This window comes from Saccopteryx leptura, chromosome 2 (assembly GCF_036850995.1).
Source record: "Saccopteryx leptura isolate mSacLep1 chromosome 2, mSacLep1_pri_phased_curated, whole genome shotgun sequence".
NCBI classification, from domain to species: domain Eukaryota; kingdom Metazoa; phylum Chordata; class Mammalia; order Chiroptera; family Emballonuridae; genus Saccopteryx; species Saccopteryx leptura.
This window is the reverse complement of record NC_089504.1, coordinates 28,319,067-28,335,246: the sequence shown is the minus strand read 5'-3', so window position 1 is coordinate 28,335,246 and position 16,180 is coordinate 28,319,067. Positions and strand designations below refer to the sequence as shown.

General features: G+C 36.0%; 1 protein-coding gene across 3 annotated transcripts in view; it reads left to right on the top strand.

Moving 5' to 3' along the window:
* Positions 1–16,180, top strand: part of FSD1L (fibronectin type III and SPRY domain containing 1 like) — a 66,675-nt gene that overhangs the window by 24,942 nt on the left and 25,553 nt on the right. For all 3 annotated transcript variants that reach the window (XM_066367513.1, XM_066367516.1, XM_066367514.1), the window contains exons 4-6: positions 1,447–1,548; positions 10,113–10,135; positions 14,654–14,775. In XM_066367513.1, the coding sequence (XP_066223610.1) occupies positions 1,447–1,548; positions 10,113–10,135; positions 14,654–14,775 (247 nt within the window). The remainder of the gene's footprint in view (positions 1–1,446; positions 1,549–10,112; positions 10,136–14,653; positions 14,776–16,180) is intronic.

Here is a 16,180-nt window from a genome sequence, read left to right as displayed (position 1 = left end):
GGGGAGGGGTGGAGAAGCAGATGGGCGCTTCTCCTGTGTGCCCTGGCCGGGAATGGAACCCGGGACTCCTGCATGCCAGGCCAATGCTCTACCACTGAGCCAACCGGCCAGGGCCTGAAATACATTTTAAGCATTAATTGCTTAATCTTTAACCTCCTTTTCTCTCTTCCTGTACCTTTTCTCTCCAGAACAACTCTAATTATCTTCATCTTTGTTTTGTTCACTGGCCAACATTCCTGTCAACATAGCCCATACCACATATTCAATCTGCCATCAAAGTGGCCATGAGTCATATTTTTCTACCTTTGCTTCTTCCCGTAAAGTGACAAAAATCTCATGCATATTGAATGTGCATTATCAATTTTTATCTATTGAACTTTAACCATTCCTGGAGTGAGCGATGTTTCAGTGCCCCTGATATTCGCCTTTTCTCTTACCTCTAAGATCCGAATACCTGGTTGGTGCTTATTTTTTGGGGGGGGGGGGACCTTCTGTCTGCTCAATTGTGTATGCTGTTTTCTGATGTTGTTAGGGGAGCTAGGAGCAGGCAAAAGACACATTTAAAAAGAAAACTTTCAGTTGGCTAGACAAAATTAAACTGTTATTAACATCCTTCTTTACAGTAGGGACTTTGCTATTTGTATTTAGAAAAATATTTACTGCTTGCCACATTTTATTCATGTATCTTATATTGTTAGCTTTTAATTAATGGCAATTGACTAACTCCTCTTAGGTCCTTTTCTCTACTTTCCTTTTTTTTTTTTTTTCCCTGAAAATCCACATACATTGGATAACTGAAAAAAATAAAATAAAATCCCTGGCCAGCTAGCTCAGCCACCTGGGTGGGGCACCATCCTGATGTGCCAATGTTGCGGGTTCAGTCTCTGGTCAGGGCACCTGTGAGAGTCAGAGTCAACCAGTGAATTCTGGGATAAGTAGAACAACGAAAGTAGTGTTTCTCTCTCCCTCCCCCAAATCAATAAATAAAATAATTTTTTAAGTAAAATAAAAATAGTTAAATATCATCAAGAAATTCAATCTTCATTATAGAAGGTATTGTCTACAGATGGATTATTCTGATATTTTAATTTAAATGGTTGATAGTTTTCTGACTGCCCTGATTGAGAAGACTCTTTAAATTTGATCCCAGTTATTTATAATTGCTTTACTTTCTTTTGTGTTTTCAAATGATAAGTATATCTTTATCTGTATTCAGTTAAGCTCTTTTGGACAAGTTATGGAAAGATGTGAAATATGATGTATTAAGATAATTAAAATTTGTTAAAAATATGACTAGTGATTGCCTTGCTTCAGTAGCTCTCTACAATATTTTTGTACAAGTAGTGCTGTTAAACTTCTCTGTAAACTCATTATAACAATACTCTATATTTAAGATTCTGATGGTGATAGGAAATTTTATCTTAATGATAATTATTTTTTTTCTAGAGTCAGCTTAGTCAGTGTAATAATGCCCTGGAGAACTCTGAAGAACTACTAGAATTTGCAACACGGTCATTAGATATAAAGGAGGCTGAAGAATTTTCAAAGGTACAAACAAATCAACCATAAAACTAAATTAATCCTCTTGAAAAGGAAAGTTCTGATTTTAAAAAATGGTTATTTTCCCTTTTAATTTTGAATTTATTCAGTCTAAAAAATATAAAGTCTAGCCTGGCCTGCGGTGGCGCAGTGGATGCAGGGTCGACCTGGAGCGCAGAAGTCGCTGTTTCAAACCCTGGCTTGCCTGGTCAAGGCACATATGACAGGCAATCAGTCAACAACTAGAGAAGCAACTATGAGTTCATACTTCGTGCTCCCTTCCCTGTCTGTAAAATCAATAAAATAAAAATCTTAAAAAAATACAAAGTCTAAAAGGAATGGGGGGTCTAGTATTATTCCTTTCTGAGAACTGATGGAGAAACACTGTCACTGATGAAGACGAGCACTGCAGCCTCGTGTTGGTTACTAAACTTCTTGTTAAATGTTCCACCATTTAGTTTAAGAAATTGTTTGATGTTTTATTCAAATATGAAAATATATGTTCTTTATCTAAAGGGGAATGTTTGGTATGAAAATATAAACAGTGGAGGAAAAAGACTGCTACTGTGTTAACCTAGGTTCTGGGGTTTGAGATTCTGAATTCTAGTTTCTGGTTTTTATTTTAAGTAAGGTTGTTGTTCAGTAATTACCAATTTATCAAATCTGTTATATTTGATGAAGGATGAGGATGTAGAATTTACTAAAAAATGGAGTAAAATGATTGAAAAATTGAACTATATATAATAATTAGCAAAATAGAGACATTTAGTAATCTTACCAAGATAAAATATTTGAGTTTGATGTTATTTTTCTTGGTCTTTGTGGTCAAACTATTGAGCTGTATTAGTGTTAGAAAGGTAGCTTTATAATCCATTGTGTTCATCTAATGTTTTTATTTTATTTTTCTGTGAACTTGAAAGTAGGAAAATCTTGAGAAGGTAACATTTGCTGGCTTATATCCCTACACTTTGAAAATAAACTTTAAAAATTAATTCCTTTTAACAAAATTAGTCAAAAAAGTTCTTTTTCTATAAATTATTGAGCTAATTTTCGAATTTGGAGGTGGGTTGTGAGGAGATTCATCTTTGCATTTGGTAGCACTTATATAAAGCAATTATGAGAGGACATGTATGATACTTTAAGGGACTTTAAAAATATAGATATGTCACCTGTTTAGAGAGCATATATGTGATAACCTCAATTGTCTGGAACATAGCCAAATACATACAGAAAGCAAAAGATATCCAAGACATCAAAATTAGTGTCATAAGTTTATGGGCAAGAGTTAATATCCTTTATTCTTTTTTTTTTTTTTAGGTGAGAGGAGGGGAGTTAGGCAGATTCCCGCATGCACCCCATCCATGATCTACCCGACAACACTATTTGGGGCCAGTGGTAGAGTACCAAACTATTTTTAGCATCTGAGGCTGTTGTACAACAATGGAGCTATAGTCAGTACCCTGGGCCATGCTCAAGCCAGTCTAGCCACTGGCTGCGGCAGAGAAAGAGGGAAAAAACGGGGAGATGGAGAAGGAGAGAAGCAGATGGTTGCTTCTCATGTGTGCACCCTGACTGGGAATTGAACCTGGAACATCTAGTATATGTGCTGCCGAAGCGAGCATGAACCTGGGACATCTATATGCTGGGCCAATGCTCTATCCACAGAGCTACCGGCCAGGGCCATATTCTCTGTTCTTGATAGTTTCTCAGGACCTGTTGACTATTAATATGTGTATGGGACAAAAATTTGGTTTTTCTTCTGTTTCCTAGTTGTCAAAAGAGTCTTCTAGTGGAGTAGGGCAGAATTAATGACAGACATAATCCTAGCAGCAAAAGTTAATAGCTGAGAGCCTGAGAATGAGGAAGAAGACAGGAAAACTGTACAATACATGCAAAATAACTTGAATACAGTTGCATTTAAATAGAGACCGATGCTTGGAAAAGCTGTGATAAAAGTTTCTATTTTCCGCCTGACCAGGCGTAAGTGCAGTGGATAGAGTGTCAGACTGGGATGCAGAGGACCCAGGTTCAAGACCCCAAGGTCACCAGCTTGAGCGCAGGCTCATCTGGTGTTAGCAAAGCTCACCAGCTTGGACCCAAGGTCGCTGGCTTGAGCAAGGGGTTACTCGGTCTGCTGAAGGCCAGCGGTCAAGGCACATGTGAGAAAGCAATCAATGAACAACTAAGGTGTTGCTACAAAAAACTGATGATTGATGCTTCTCATCTCTCTCCGTTCCTGTCTGTCTGTCCCTATCGATCCCTCTCTCTGACTCTCTCTCTGTCTCTGTAAAAAAAAAAAAAAAGTTTCTATTTTCCAAGTTTATTTTTTTTAATTTACATTTTCATTCTCTTCTTCCCTTCCTCTCAAAGGCTATTCACTCTTTCTCCTTTGTCCTTTCCAGCCTTGTTAATTAAAACTTTCCCTCGCTATTTATAAATTGGAAAGGTTCTGATAAAATAAATCACATTGTGTTTTAAATATATTTTCTTAATGTGGCCAGTTGATCTCTTATTTTACAATTTTGATTTTGTCTTTGAGCATTTTGCAATACTGCTTAATAGCTAAAACTATGTGGAGATGTGGTGAAGTGAATCGTTAGTGTTTTTTAGCCAGAAATCTGAGTTTCTTATTCAAGAAAAGTGCTTAACTGTTATTTTGCTGTTACCTTCTGAGTATATCCAAATATACTGCTCATAAAAATTAGGGGCTATGTCGAAATGAATATGAAGCTATAAAATATCCCCTAATTTTTGTGAGCAGAATTGGGGGATATTTTTAAATGAACATGAAGTGATAAAATATCCCCTAATTTTTGTGAGCAGTGTAGTATCCAGATAATGGTTTCTGTAACTTTTTTTTTTAATTGACTGATTTGAGAGAGAAAGAAAGAGAGAGAGAGCATTCACTTGTTTCACTTAGTTGTACATTCATTGGTTGCTTGCAGTATGTGTCCTCACCTGAGATTGAACCTGCAACCTTGGAATCTGGGGATGATGCTCTAACCAGCTGAGCTAACTGGCCAGGTTCAGATAATGGCTTGATTCTAAGAACATAAGTTCATTTTCCTAGCCAGCTGCATGGACTGCAGGCTTGCCTCAAACACAAGTCTGCTGACAAAATAGGGAAGATGACTCTGAAAATTAACTATTGGACTAGCAGCATATTGTCAGATATTTGGAAAAAAAATTCTTCTAAGTTAAACTGTTTACAAATATCCCAAAGTAAAGTAATTAAGTCTGATTAATATGGGGACAAAAAAATACCGTAGGCTAAAATCCAGTCTTTTTAGACTTCATTATCTTCAAAAAGAGAATTTTAAGTATGGATGTTTAAATGACCACATTGTACCTCAACATGAGAATTGAATATGAAGCTATGCTATTTACTAGAATTAGATAGTCTGAAATTGAACAAGGGAAAATAGTACAAGTGGAAAAGGATGTTAGAACATACATTCACTAAATTTTTTTAAACCATTAGAAGTTTGGTTGATAGTAAATATATGCAGGAAGATCATCAGCAAATGAGATCTGATCATTAGCTTTATTTTTGGGTAGACAGGTAACCAAAACCCCACCAAACCTGAGTTCTCTGCTCATAGTTGGTCTGCACAACACTGCTTCAGTTCTTTGCCAAAATTAATATCCCTGTGTTTCCCCACCCCCTGAATTTAGAACTTGAATTCCACCTACGAAGACCTGAGTCTGTGGGACATTTTCCAAGTCAGTGTAACTAACCAGCTACTTCATCACACTCTTCACACCTAACTCCCTTGTCAGACTAGAAAGGGCGGAATGATTACCTGTCCAGGTGCCTACAATGAAATAAAGTGTATAGACTAAAGCAAAAGGGAAACAATTTCTTCTACGTTTGATCACAGATGAAAAATGAGAATGGGTTTTGTGTATTTCTCACTTTGACGCATAATTGTTGGAATATTGTTTAGTGAGTATCGGGCTCTGACCACGAAGAGCACATACAGAGAGGGGTATTCAGTATTTCCAGGGGGGCAGAACTATTGCAGAAGCTGCTTGTGGGGGCGAACTCAGGAATGCTGAGAGGAGAGGACCCTTAACAAAAGCATGAATGTTTCAGCTCTGAAGGCAGTTTAAAAACAAATCTACCCTGGCTGGGTAGCTCAGTCGGTTAGAGCATCCTTCTGTATATCAAGGTTGCAGGTTCTATCTCCTGTTAGGGAACATGTGAGAAAAAACCAGTGAATGCATAAATAAGTGGAACAATAAATTGATGTTTCTCTCTCCCCTTCTTTCCTTCTGCTATCTCAAAAATTAATAAATATTTAAAAAAACAAATCTAAACATTTGTTAAGAATAGCTCAAGCTATAATTTTTCCCTTTATTTTATTTATGGGTGTTTATATTCTATAAAAATGTAGTCTAGTATATAAATGTCCTTAGTCATAGAGCAGATGTATACAGTAGTGTATTCAAAATTTATTTCAAGTTATTTACTATGACTTTGTGAAGCCTTTTAAATGGTTGTAGTTTTTAAAAAATAGTTCTTTTTATAAACAGATTTATATGTAATTAACTGTCATGCAGTTTCTTTAATTTTTTTAAGTTGGTATTTTTGTCTAAGAAAAGAATCTATCTCTTCACACTGTGTGACTGAGTCTCCTTTATTTCCCAAGTTATTCCTTAATACGGTAATTTTAGGATGAGGGTAGAAGTCTCAATTATATATTATAAAAAAGTGTTAAGTATTTGTTCCTTATTGATTTTCAGATTGTCTCAAGGAAACATTACAAATTATTTGTCCCAAATCTAGTAGGAAATTTTTAAGTATAAAACAATGTGAACATGTATACACGACTTGAAAAGTTTCTCAGTGTTGTGTGGCATTCAGATTTTTACTAGGATCTCTATTGGCTTTACTGCAAATCAAAATAAAGATAAATCCTCTCAGGCAAATGCCAATTTTGACATCTAGTTTTTCCTAGATTCATCCTTTTGATGGGGTTAGTGAATTTTTCTCTTAGCAATGATCAGAAACAGATATATTCTTACTTTTGTTGCTATTTATAAATGATCTCTGGTTTTAACTAACTCTGTTGTCTTTTTCCATTTCAGTCTGTATTTAGATTGTTAAAATGTTTAATTTGTTTTGTATAATTTTAAAAAGTTCCTATCTATTAATAAGATGGCTTAGGATGGACTTTAGGGTTCGAAGATGTCTTAGTGTTCATTATTTTATAGATGAGGTAACTGAGTCCAAAAGAGTTGTGATTTGCTAGTTCTTGGGATGAGCTGAAACTCAGATCTCTTAAACTTTGATTATGACTCATTATTTGCTGACAAATTTCAAATTTTTTGATTCAGAAGAAATTTGGAAATCGCAAATTATGTCCTGTTTGGGAAAATGATTTATTGAGTACAATAAGCAAGATCTAAAACTTCTTTATTTTATATTTCCCTTTGTATTTGTGTTTAAAAATAGCATCCAATTTAGATGCTCCATAAATAGAATTATTTTAGAGTAGTTTGCTTTTAACACCTTACTATAAAGGGAGGAAAATGAGGATATTAAGAAGGGATATAGAAACAATAAGATCTTAATCTTCAAAGGGCTGGATAGAGTCACGAAAGGAAATAGTTTCTGTATCGATGCTCATTGTAGATTAAAAATGAGAGAGATTGGGAAAAGATATGGTTTAACTTTATGTTTAATTGTTAATTGTGAAGAACCGTTTGTGATTACTACTTTGTATTCCAACTACAATTCTGTTAAGGAAGTTTGGTCTTTGTCCTATAACTGATAAAGGATCAGAATTTTAAGCTTTACTTCAAAAACAATCGATAGGTGGAGAAAGGGAATGAGAGAGAGAGAAAGGAGTCATCTCTGATAGAAACAGAAGGAAATGAAGTGCTGGCAAATGATATTAGGAGATTGAATTAGAAATAGTGATTGAAATTGAAATAGAAAATAGTCATGTTGAGCAAAGTAATATGACTAATACTTCTTGAAGGCTTTCCGGTAATATGCAGTACTGTAACCTAAAAATCTAAGCATTCACTGAGACCACTTCATAACTCACTAAGTGGAAATATTATCAAATAAATGTGTTGGAGACAGAGCCATGGTAGATGAGGGGATCAGTTGGTACTTATTAAATAGAGGTGTTTAAGTGACAAAATACATCACAGTTGAAACTTAGAGTAATCAAGCAAAATTGTAACATGTATCTTTTGAATAGCTTTCTGCTTCAGGAGAAGAAATTCCAGAAAAAAGATGAAATGATTTATTTTCCAATTTAAGACATTTAAAAAAAAAAATTGGCCCTTTTAGAAAAATATTTTCAGAACTTGAGACTTTCCACTCTTTATAAAAGTTATTGCACAGAATAACTTTTCAACCCTTACTGCATTTACACAGTGTCTGTGCTATAAAATTTGAACATAAATGAAAGAGAAACCACTGAGTTGCCAGTTTTACCTGCTGGGTGTATTTATATATGTACACGGGACAACAGTTTTTTCTGAGTTATATAGCTTTTTTATCTGTTTTTTTTTTCAGGTTTGTCACGAACAGCCTAGTATATTAAGTGATAACATCAAAGCTTACATGTGTATGTGTGCACACTTGCACACACTTAAAATGGCACCACCTTACTGATTTAACACTAGATACAAAATTGAATAAAATAGTCAGATTAAAAAACAGTAAGGATCTTTATATTGTTGGGCTATTTGATAGTGACTTCTAGTAACATTCCTCTAACCAAGTTCTAAACCAGTTCAGAAATAAGGTAAAACAAAGCTGATAAGATGCCAAATACTGATAAAACGATACTAGAGAATTTGACTTGTATCAATAGGCAAGCTTTGCTAATATTGAATCATAGAATTAGACAGATTTACCCACCTACGTATGGTCATTACTGGGCTACCTCGGGTATATGGGGGGGCTGTTTCAGTGAAACTTACTGCATCAAGGGGAAAGAACAGAATATATATTCTCTGTGGGAAGGCAAGGGGCAGAAAAAGGGAAAGGTGCTGAGCTGCTTATTTATAGTTTCTCATTTCAGATTCACAGTCAGATTAGAGCACCTCACCTTCCCAGGAAAAATGAGGAAACAGAGAGAGGCCAAGGGAGTCATGCTAGTGGACATGTATCCATAATGAAGAAACATCAAGTGCAGAGAACAATCTCCTCTACCCCTCCCATGCACTCATATTAAAATCACTGGTTTGTAATTCTAGTTATAATCACAATTACTTTTAAAAAATCAGTATAATTAACTACCTTAACATTTCTTATCCCTGGTACCAAAGTAGTGTCATGATTTAAGGAACATATCATCGATGCCACAGAATTAGATTGCTGCAGAATGTGGAGCTTGAAAAGGATCTTTAGCAACATTAAGGACAAAAATCCCTTAATAAAGAAATGGAATGGTTAGTATACAAGGTCACAGAATTGACTATGGTAGTGCTGGACCTGCATAATATGCTGATCTAAATTGCAATCTGTTCTTTTGTGTAGAAAGGTTCTCAGACAAGAATATTTTAGACTGGGTATAAAAATGAATGATATAAAAAAACAGTTTTAGAACTGAAGAAGAGAGGCAACAGAAGCATTGTTATGTTTATTGTTCGGTTACATTTAATAATTATACATTACTGAGCGCCAAGCTTTATGCTGGACACTGGGTTGGAGAGTCGAAGGAAACAGCCATAGTCTACATTGGCTACATCATTAATTATGCTGGTCAGTGTGGGGAAAAACTTTTGTTGGCTATATTATATTGCATGTAAATATAAAAAGGACAGCAGTTTTTACTAGCATTTTTCATCATTTTTCTGTGACAGTCATCAATTAATAGCTCTGTCCCCTTCTTAAACTTATGCTAGCATTCGGGAGGAAAAAAAAAGATCTTAATGTAGTCTTAAGTTTAAGTTGGCAGCTTCTATGACATCATCTAAGGAAAAGACCACATTGCTCGAAGTATTTCTCTGGTTTCTCCTTGTCTGAATTTTCACCATTAGAACTTCACTTGGTGGGGGGTATAGGATTGTAGAACTGCAGCCTAGTTTTATATGTTGGCAGTCAGGCTCTCAATACAAAGTCTTTGCCCAGAGAAGGCACATACGGAAAACTTGGGACAGTCATGGTGTGGTGAAAGAAATCTCTGAAGAAAAATTGGAGAGCGTGTTTGAATTGTGTAAGAAAACCATCAGAATGCATAGAAATGTGTGTCCCATAAAGGAGATTGATTGTTCTAGTGCAGGAGTGTCAGACTGAATGGAAGTGGAAGTATGTTATGATAATCGTAAGGTAAGAAAAAACATTTATAGTCATCTGGTTTTAGTTTGGAATGTTGAATGTCCCTTCTTTTAAGGTGATTTATATGGGGTCTAGATTTTCTACTGTACTTCTAACATCACTTGTAAGCTGATACAAACTACACAGATTTCCTATAATTTATGTTTGGGTGAATATGAACTAATCTGTTCCAGGGTTTGTATCCTAACTTTCTTGCATGTCACTGCCATGGAAACTTGCATGAAAAGCACTAACTGCCTTCTTTCTCTTCTCCCTGATTTGCTCCAAGGCTGCCAGACAGATCAAGGATAGGTATGGAATAAAACCTACATTTTTATTTAAGTGTTGATATTGAAGTCAGAAATGAAATTCAAGAACAGATTCTTATTAGACTTTCATTGGTTAAAATAAAAATACCTAATGGTCAAGTACAAAAAAAAAGTCTCTTGAATATTTTCTGGAATAAGCAATATATTAGAAGATTAAAAAAGAAACATAGTTGTGGGCAATTTTGTACTTCCAAAAGAATTTCATTTCTGGTATAATATAGTTAGTTTTAGTACAGTTCTTAAATATGTTAATGGGTGGGAACCAGTTTTAATAATTAAAAATATATATTCCTGGAATGCATTTTTTCTTAAATTTTGTAAGTGTGTCTTATTTTCTGAGAAGTCACAGCATTTTAAATAGTCCTCAGGAGCTAAAGCTCTCTTACTTCACTGCTTTCCTGTTTAACACCTTTGTATTCTCATTCCATCCTGTTCCTGGTGCCATCTCTCTCTCTTTCTAATGCCACTACTGTCTAGTTTATGGGAAGAGAATAGGAAAGAAAATAATGACTTTGGCTTAAAAGGTCTTTCTCCTTGCTAGAGTCAGGATTAAGAAAGGAAATTGAGTACTTGCTATAATGAATACACCTAAAGGCTGAAGGAGCTGCTGGCAATTGGATTGGGTCACTCCAGAGGGGAGGTTCTACTCTGCTTGGCTCATCGCCAGTCACTGACTATAGTGAGGTGATCATTTGAGGCTTATAAGTCTCTGAAAGGCACTGCTCTTCAAATCACCAGTATGAAATTACTCTTCATCAGATAATTTACAAAATTATTCATGATAGTGTGAGAAACAGTAGTGTCTCTATTGTTAATCTTGGTTGATGACTTCAGTTCTGTGTTTCTCTCATGGCTGTTGATTTGACTAGAGGCAAGATTAGCATAGCAGTCATAGCATTTTTAGCACATGTATTTTTGTATTTTTTGTATATAATATATCAAGAATTGGTTAAAGGCATGGATCAGTTTTATAAATCCCGAATGTAGAAAGGAGATTATGAGAGTTTAAAGATAAAAAGTATTGGTTGGTTGAGGATTGGATGCTAGGTAGTTTTTTGGATAGGGTAGTTTTGGGTTGTGTCTGCTGGAATTCACTGTGAGTGATCCATCTTCCACCCTGGCTAGATTCTTCTTCCGTTTTTGTTTTTTTCTTTTCAGAGTGAGAGGAGGGGAGATAGAGAGACAGGCTCCCCAGTGTACTCCAACTGGGATCTGCCTGGTAACCCCTGTCTGGGGCCATGCTTGCAACCAAGCTATTTTTAGCTCCTGAGGCAGAGGCTCCAATGAGCTATCCTTAATGCCTGGGGCTGATGCGCTGAAACCAGTTGAGCCATGGCTGAAGGAAGAAGAGACAAAGAGAGAGAGAGAGAGAGAAGGGGGAGGTGTGGAGAAGCAGATGGTCGCTTCTCCTATGTGTCCTGACTGGGAATTGAACCTTAGGACATCCACATGCTGGGCTGTAGCTCTACCACTGAGCCAACCAGCCAAGGCCTAGATTATTCTTCTGTTGAGCCACCTACTCCCACTAAATCCTGCAGTGGTCCCTGATTGTAGTAGAAGTCACTTTCTAATTAGGCTTTGGGCTGTCCAAAAACTTTGTGAGAGACCTTGCAGAATTCTCTCTTGTTCTTCTGGGAATCTCTGTGGTTCTGTGCTTCCCAGAATTCTGTCCTTTCCCCTGACCTCTTCTTTGTCCAGATATTTTTGCCAGAATTTTATTTTATTATCGGTGTTTTGTGGCTGAATGCATTCCTCAGTGAAGTTTGATTTCTTTTCTTCTCTACGCCAGCCTCGGGGCTTTGATGTCATCAGTATCCAAGGGGTCTCAGGAGTCAAGGTTCTTTTTTATGCCAGGGAAAATTCTACTTACTAGTTTTTACATTTGTTTGGTTTTTCAAAACCTGTACTTTTTTTGGCTTCCCACAAAATTTTTACTTCCTACCTAAGGAACATTTCTGGGTTTTATTTTAATTTTTTAAACTTGATTCTTAGTTTCATAATGTCTATGTTTCTTTGACACAGTTTTTTAGGTGCTCTGCCAGGTAGCAAGCTTCTAGAATTCCATTATTGCAATATAAAAATAAATTGTTCCTACAGTCCTAATAAAATATTTTCACTGAAGAAAGAAAGGAGTATACCTTGATGTGAAGGCGAAAGTGGTATTTTAAGGAAGTGTGTATGTAACAATACCTGAGCAAGAAATCAAATATATAAAAATGAAAGTCTCTGTGAAACTTCAGTATTTATCATTTGCTGTGACCACAGTTATACAGGAGGAATAACGGAGTGACAGGAAACACTGAAGACAGAAATGAGAAGACGACCCTGCAGGTCTCCGTGTCCTTACGGAGCACTGGGCACACTGCTGGCACTTAGTCATGTTGGAAGATGATTAGTTGAGGTGTATTGTCGGAATTACTGGTTCTTGAAAGAAAGAGGTCATGAAGAATCAAGTTATAAGTAGGTAGTTTGAGGAAATTAAAAGTGTCCATTTATATGTTTTGCAGTTATTTTCTCTTTGCAAACTTAAGAAGAAGTGATCCTTATATTCACTTACACTATTAGAAAAAATCTAAAAAAGTCAGATTGAGTTAAAACATTTCTAATGACATGGGTTCTGTAATATAACTATCTATGGATTTTAGATTTTTAGTTTAGCTTTGAGGCACAATTGTTTAAATATATTCAGTTTAAAAATAATAATAAAAATATTATAATGTTATATATCTAATATGACCTATGGAGACTGAAATTTTCATTGACTAGAAAATGAAGGTCATTATTCTTTTTTCTTTTTGGCTTTGCTGGACCTTTCTATTGCACTTTTGGTGAACATTCATTTTCTTTGAGGCTATAGTGGTTAAATCAAATTTTGCAGATAAAGTTTCAGATTTAAATTTCTTAATATACTTTCAGATATTTATTATCAACAGTTCAAAAAAAAGCATTTAAGTAATCAGGTTTAGAAACAGCCCATTCATTGATTCTGTGAGCATTTACTAAGTACCTATCTGAATATAGCTCTTTTAGAAGTTTCCAAATCAAAGATACTTAGGGCTTTAAAGAACAAAGTATGTAAGACTTAGCCTTTGTTCTTAACTTCTTATTGAAATAATCTGAAATTTCATTATTGAGAATGAGCAGCTTAAAGTAGTGTGTAAGAAATATTGTTATGCTAGGAATTCATTAAGTGTGAGTTCCCTTCCCCATAGAGTGTATTTCAGTATGGCACCTTGTTCTTGATAACTGGATCAATTAACATTGTTTCTAAATAAAATGATTACTTTCCTAGTTTTAAAATGATATTAAGTAACTGAATACAGCAACAGTTAGACATTTTTCATCGCCCCCAAACTGAATGCAGCAACAGTCTTGGTATCTCTCACACCAGTTCATCTCTAGGGTAGACTTGGCAGATCTGAGCGACTTTGCTCCTCCAGCTCTGTTTTCTTCCTCTCCCAAACTGTGTACCAGGAGGGCAGCACTCATGAGTATTACTTTTGTATTCTTTGATGAAAGATAATAAGGGGATTACTTTGTGATACTTTTGAAAATTTACTATAGTATGAAAAGCTGAAATTTGAGATAAAATGACAAATTAATAGAACATGATAATTTTTTTTCTCCCAGTTCTAATTGACAGAACAGTTTCCCCATACTGTGGGTAAAACAAGGTCTGGTGTGGCTTTGTTCTTTTTGTTTTTTCTTTTATACCACATTCATCTAATAAGTATTTATTGAACTTTTGTTTCTGTGGCTTTTGGTTTCACAGAGCTGTTTCTCCTGTATCCTTCCATGTAACTGATGTTGACACATCAGAGTGACACCTACTAGTGACGTCACTTCTCTCCTTTCTCATCCATGGCCTACCCGTAGTGGCTACCTAGCTGTCCAGGGTTGGTCAGTGTACCTCTACTCTTCTTTGAGGATGCGCGGAGTAGCTGTTAGTGTAGGGAGAGTGTGTGAGTCAGGGTATACGTGCACTTTTCTGTTTGGCATGTGGAAAGGAGTGAGGCGGCATCAGGAAGTCGGTGGGATTGTGAGTACAGAGGTTTAGGTGGCTGTTGGGTCTGTTAAAAATGATTCATGCTGAATAGTTGTCTCTTATGATACTGTATTTGTATGCAGTTTTATAAAACTGGCTGATTCATGCTGAATAGTTGTCTCTTATGATACTGTATTTGTATGCAGTTTTATAAAACTGGCTGATTCATGCTGAATAGTTGTCTCTTAGGATACTTACTGTATTTGTATGCAGTTTTATAAAACTGGCTGGAGGAAAGTTCCTTAAATTTATCTTTAATGTCTTTAAATTTAAAAACATTTTACAGTTTTTTATTTAATTTTCAAAGACTAAACAAATTTCTATTTAGCTTTGTTATCTTTGTGATAGTTTCTGAAGTCATTAGAGTAAAATAATTTCTATCTTTTTATTTTATAAATTCAATGTATGATATTTCCCATTCTTCTATTTTTAAAAGTATTTTTGTGTTTGCTGTAGAGTAACAATGGCTTCAGCCTTTCGCCTTTCTTTGAAACCAAAGGTCAGTGACAGCATGACTCATTTAATGGTGGATTTTTCTCAGGAAAGACAGATGTTGCAAACTTTAAAGTTTTTGCCAGGTAAGTAAGTACATGTATTATATGTAAAGTTTAATATATAAAAAATACTTTCTGCGAGGTTTTTCTGTATGAACATTGTAATATAAATATTAAAGAAGTATAGCATGATTTTTTTTTTCTTCATTCAGCTAAGTAATAATACATTTGCTATTCTTTATTTTTAGAGAATTGTTTTACTAGTATATAAATTCCATTCTTAAGAACCCTGTAAAGGCATGTATTTTATTGTTTGTTTGATGGAAGCAGTACACTGTAATGGTTAACACTGGGTCTTGTGCCCAAACTTCTTAGATTTGAATCCTGGCTGCCATTTACTGGCTGTGTAACCTTGAACAATTTATTTAACTTTGCCTCATTTTCTTTATCTTTAAGATGTGATGTTGTACTTCTCTGGTTTTTATAATGATTAAAGGGATTGAAATCTCTAAAGCACTTGAAATAGTACCTGTCACACAGTCAACACTCAGTTAATGTTAACTGCTATCATTACCATTATTGCTGTGGTTGTTGTTGGTTCAGGTGGAATTTTATTTCCAGGAATGATATGTTGACATTGGCTTATTAGTGTATTGGGTTGAGGATATTTCAGCAGCCAAGTCCATTTGAAATCGAATCTCAAATAATTTGTCCACATGTGTGAAAGAGCCAGTTAAAGATCTTTGGGTTAGCAGTATTCTCTCTTGAGCTAGGAGCAAGCAATGTTAAGTTGATAGCTAACACAATTTGGACATGGTGATTTGGGAGATCAGGAAATCTCTTGTAAGTGAAGTGTTTTACTTAAACAGGTGCTTTTTTTGAGCTGGCTTTATTTTTTAGAGATTAGCTGTTTTTGAATAGGGAATGTTGATGGTATGAAACCATTTTTCTCCGAATATTTGGTCAAGGATTTAAAATATGATTGGAAAGAAGAGATTAGTAGACATGAAACTAATGGGACTAGTAATATTAGTACAAGTGAAGTATTAACTTGTGTGGAATAGATCAGAAGTTTAGAGGAGAGGCCCTGGCTGGTTGGCTCAGCGGTAGAGTGTCGGCCTGGCGTGCGGGGGACCCGGGTTTGATTCCCGGCCAGGGCACATAGGAGAAGCGCTCATTTGCTTCTCCACCCCCCCCCCTTCCTCTCTGTCTCTCTCTTCCCCTCCCGCAGCCAAGGCTCCATTGGAGCAAAGATGGCCCGGGCGCTGGGGATGGCTCCTTGGCCTCTGCCCCAGGCGCTAGAGTGGCTCTGGTCCGGCAGAGCGACGCCCGGAGGGGCAGAGCATCGTCCCCTGGTGGGCAGAGCTTCGCCCCTGGTGGGCGTGCCGGGTGGATCCCGGTGGGGCGCATGCGGGAGTCTGTCTGACTGTCTCTCCCCGTTTCCAGCTTCAGAAAAAAGAAAAAAGAAAAAAAAAAGTATAGAGGAGAG